Source organism: Triticum dicoccoides, chromosome 6B (assembly GCF_002162155.2).
Source record: "Triticum dicoccoides isolate Atlit2015 ecotype Zavitan chromosome 6B, WEW_v2.0, whole genome shotgun sequence".
Taxonomy (NCBI): domain Eukaryota; kingdom Viridiplantae; phylum Streptophyta; class Magnoliopsida; order Poales; family Poaceae; genus Triticum; species Triticum dicoccoides.
The window spans coordinates 617,425,437-617,430,429 of record NC_041391.1 but is presented as its reverse complement, the minus strand read 5'-3'; the positions used below and the strand labels follow the sequence as shown (position 1 = coordinate 617,430,429).

Here is a 4,993-nt window from a genome sequence, read left to right as displayed (position 1 = left end):
AGGGTGAGCCCTGGCCTGTCTTTTTAATCTGGATTTTCTCTGAAGATTTGGTGTGGATTTGGCTCAATAACAAAAGATGGCCAGTGAGCAAAGCTATTGCCATGGCATTCGCCCATTCTTAGTTTTGTCTCTGTTGGCTAACTTCATGTGGAGTTGTGTTTGTCTGTGACTGTATCTTTTCTAAAAACCATGTGCAAAGCATCACACATGTTTGCGTTTTTAAAATCATGTGCAAGAATAGGCCACATCATACATACACATCGTTTGTAAAAATTATGTGCAAAGCATTGCACGTATTTGTCGTTCTTAAAACATGTGCGATGACAGGCTACATCACACATACACATCTTTTGTAAAATATGTGTGCACATCACACACGATTGCATTTTTAAAACTGTGTGTTATATTACGACATCACAAACGCTTTTTTTTCCTGAACTATGTGCAATGTTACATCACACACCGATTTTTTTCTAGCGTGTGTGATAGGTGGGGCTTAATTACATCATTCTGCACTAGTGGCATATGAAATCTAGTCATTCATTTCATTTGGTAGTTATATGTATTTTGGTTTCAAATTCTCATATTGTTAGTCCAAATACTAACATTTCATACAACCCAATCTCATTAAATAATCACAAACAATTTCCACAGCAACACAAAGGTTTCATCTCTAATTAATGTAATCAAGTAACATTTTTAACATCTTAATATTTTGTTAATAAAGAAAAATAATAATTATTACATCAATATTTTCTTAACACATAAATATTTGTTTGTCACGAGAGAAATATTTTTCCCCGAGCGATGAACATTTCAGTTTATTAGAAACGTTTTTGTAATATTTTTTTATTAACTAAATACATTTGTATAGATGAATATTCTTATTTATCCACATTATACATAGTTTTAACATATTATGAAGATCTTTTCATCCAGAATATTAAAAAAATCCAAAAAAGTGTGATAGTATTGAGCTGACCCATACATGGACAACCAGAGAGGCTGCACTTTTTAGTCGCAGTCCGCAGTCAAAGCAGTTCTTCAGAGGGTACAATCAGAAACCGGCCCTCTTTCGATTCCGTTCTCCGAATTGCCATAGGAGGCGGGATCCAAGCCGATTTATATCGGCCCGGGCGGACATCGTGGGAGTCCATCTGTTTTTAGACGAGATTGGCAACTCCCAGCGTACATCTGGCGTACACTCATCCCCGGCGACCGGTTGCCAGACCATCCGTCTTCGCCCTTGGCAAGTCCTCCATTGACATGGTGGTCAGTTCCTCCTGATCCTCTTCCTTGTACGACATCACCTGCATTTTTTTTAACTAGTACTCCTAGGTAGGTAGGAACCATAATCAAACTCCCTCCGACTAAAATCTGTATGACTAAAATTGAGTTTTTTTTCTTTTGGAAAAGTATAAAAATTGTATAATCAAAATTGAGTCCTTTTATGGGTAAGTATAAAATTGTAGTCACTCCGTCCCAAAATAAGTGTCGCTGACTTAAGTGCAATTAAATTTGCGTCTTTTTTGTGTGTAAGTATAAAAATTGCGTCTTTCTGTGTGTAAGTGTTACAAATTTTGTGTCTTTCTATTGGAAAGTGTTAAATTTGTATAATCAAAATTGCATCTTTATGCGCGGAAGCATAAAAAATATACACGCAAAATCGCGTCTTTCCATTGGAAAGTGTTAACACTGCATCATTGTTTGTGGGAAATATCAGAATTGCATCTGTGACGAGGCTAATAAGAAATCAACTCTGATTTCTTTATATATGAAATATGTAGGAGGACAATGAAGATGATAGGCTCAGCATTTTGCCTGATGATGTTTTGCTCAACATTGTTGAGCGACTTGATATTGCTGACGCCGCAAGAACCACCATCCTCTCCAGACGTTGGAAGCAGATCCCTGCAATGCTGTCAAAAGTTGTTATAATGGCTGGTTCTTTTGAGCCCAAGCACACTGCAAGCAAGTTGACTTTAGATGATATATTTCGGTTCAACACCACCGTGCTGGAAGCAACCAGGAGCATACTGGAAAGGAGGGCTGGAACTTTATACACCATTCACCTGTTGCGCATGCAATTCTACTTGGGAGATGAGTCCATTTTCATTGGCCAGGCTGTTGCCAACACCATAGCAACACAAAAGGTTGCTTCAATTGAGTTTACAATCTTGACGAAGGTGCGTAAAAATTGTACCAATGATGACCTACTCACATATGGGAGGCAGTTCATGTCATTCTTTGATTCGTGTCCAAACACATTTGGTTGTCTTGCACGCCTCACGCTAGAGAATTTGAGGTTAGGAGAATCAGACTTCCCCAAAATTTTCAGTATATGCAAGCAACCGGAGTTCCTCATCCTCTACGACTGTGACATGGGTATTCAGTCTTCGCTGGAAGTGGAACACCCACAACTAAGTGAACTAGCGATTGTCTGTGGCTGTTTTAAAAGGGTTCATCTGAAGTGGGCACCAAAACTCACAATACTGAAATTCAATATTTTTAGATCTCAAGATGACCCCTTCTGTCTTGGCTATGTCCCACTGCTCCAGACTGTGAGCATCATCAATACTGCTTTCTCCTGGCACAAGATGCTCAAGTTAAGCGAGTTGCTTGGTAAAACTGCCATAAGCAACCTACATTTGAACTTCAAAAGCGAAAAGGTTAGTGAAGGTCCTCAATGTCGTCGGTGATTTGTGTATGTTTGGCTGGTATGTCGTGGGGAGGTTGTAATAATTATCTTTGTTTAACATAATTCTGGATTATCCCTCTTTTGCAGATTTGGGTCAAACCGGAAGGTCGAAGACAATTGTTACCGGTGTTCCACAAACTTAGAATTGTGAATTTGCTTAACATATCTGCAGAATGTGATCTGACTTGGACAATGTTCTTACTCCAAGGTGCACCCAACCTTAAGGAACTACGCATCTTGGTAAATTCCTGTACCGATTCTCATTTTTCAAGTTCAAACTTTCTGTGAGTCATTAGGATATTTTTTTTACCTGACTGAATGCAGGTGCGGGATCATTTATGTGAAATGGTAACAGGGGAGTTGAGGAAGATGTGTCCATTAGCGAGGAGAAGGACAAGGGACTACAGTGGGAACCATTTGCATCCGATTTAAAGCACCACAACCTTGCTAAGCTCAGTATCTATGGGAATTTTCAAGCAGAAGACAAGTTCGTGAGCTATGCCAGAAGTGTCATGGAAGCAGCAGTGAATTTGGAGGAGATAAAACTATATGAGTCCAGTGTGTCGGAAGTGCAAGCACATGCTTCAGGAGTGGACACTGGAGGAGAAGTCATCGCTTAGCTACAAAATCAACAACGGGATGCCCTCGCTAGTCCGGATTCACTTCCCGAGTTTAGGGCAAGTCTTATAAACAATAATGCTCGTGGGCTGCAAGCTGCAGTTGACAGAAACTGTTGTATGCATGGATTGATTGTTGCTGTTGAACCTTTTCAGTTATGTGTATTGTTAAGATGGTACGAGTCGAGGAGGGTAAGGTGTATTGTCAAGTATTTTATCCAATGGAAACTGTGGTTATTTCTTATTCGTGATAAATTCATGCACCTTGTTTTCATTGTGAAATGAATTGTCCCTAATCGCAATGGATTTAATATCGACAAGATAATCGCAATGGATTTTAATATCGACAAGAACAAATGAGGAAATAAGCAGTTATTAGGGCACTAACACTGCATCGACTATTAGAGCATCTTCAATAGATGATGTATATTTTGATGCTCCAAACCGGTGATGTTTATACATCATAAAAAAAATGCTTTTTACATCTCCGACAAAGGCTCAACTCTAACAGATAGTCCAAAACCAGAGGTGTAAAAGAGCAACTCCAACATATGGTCCACAACGAAGATGTAAAATTCTGAAAACGACCAACTACTACTTCATCTCAACATAGTTCAAACATCAAATTCAAACATAGTTCAAACTGGTAAAAATGCTTTTTACCTGACTGAATGCAGGTGCGGGATCATTTATGTGAAATGATAACAGGGGAGCGGAGGAAGATGTGTCCATTTAGCGAGCAGAAGGACAAAGGATTACAGTGGGAACCGTCTGCAACCGACTTAAAGCACCACAACCTTGCTAAGCTCAGTATCTATGGGAGGTTTCAAGCAGAAGACAAATTCGTGAGCTATGCCAGAAGTATCATGGAAGCAGCAGTGAATTTGGAGGAGATAAAACTATATAAGAGTCCAGTGTGTTGGAAGTGCAAGCACCTGCTGCATGAGTGGACATTGGAGGAGAAGTCATATCTTAGCTACAAAATCAACAAAGGGATGCCCTCGCTAGTCCGGATTCACTTTCCGAGTTTAGGGCAAGTCCTATCTTAGAAACAATAATGCTCGTGGGCTGCAAGCTGCAAGCTGCGGTTGACAGAAACTGTTTTGTATACATGGATTGTTCGTCACCGTTGAACCTTTTCAGTTATGTGTGTACTCTCACCATTATAAGTATTTTGTCCAATGGAAATTGTGGTTACTATTTCTTATTCATGATAAATTAATGCACCTTGTTTTCATTTGTGAAATAAATTGTACTAAGCGGGACATGCCCTTTGTAGAGATGTGGGATGGCATCATGTCCCTAATCGCAATGGATTTAATAACGCCAAGAACAAATGAGGAAATAAGCAGCTTTAGGGCACTAACAATGCATCGACTATTAGCATGTTTAGAGATAACTATCACAATGCGTTGATTACATTGTATCTTTGTTGTACGCAAAGAAGTTTTCATTTAATACACTTAGGGGCCATATTTGCTTTTCAATATTGTGGCCTAGCCATGGCATGAACTAACCAAAATCCAGGTTTTTAAACACACAAAGATGGACATATCAGTTTAAAATTTAACAGTGTTCATACAAAAGTACCGAGACATTATCAAAAGAGTATATTACTATCTTTCAGGCTTCATGTATCACTTCTAGGCCACAATATTCTCTTCTAGTGATACATATC

The 4,993-nt window shown here is 39.1% G+C and overlaps 1 protein-coding gene across 1 annotated transcript; it reads left to right on the top strand.

Moving 5' to 3' along the window:
* Window positions 1-18: 18 nt before the first annotated feature.
* On the top strand, window positions 19-3,531 carry LOC119324612 (F-box/FBD/LRR-repeat protein At3g52680-like). Its single transcript, XM_037598385.1, has 4 exons — window positions 19-1,272; window positions 1,788-2,669; window positions 2,786-2,938; window positions 3,023-3,531. Exons 1-4 carry the CDS (start codon window positions 1,267-1,269, stop codon window positions 3,128-3,130), a joined length of 1,149 nt encoding a protein of 382 aa, XP_037454282.1. The 5' UTR covers window positions 19-1,266; the 3' UTR covers window positions 3,131-3,531.
* The last annotated feature ends 1,462 nt before the right edge of the window (window positions 3,532-4,993 follow it).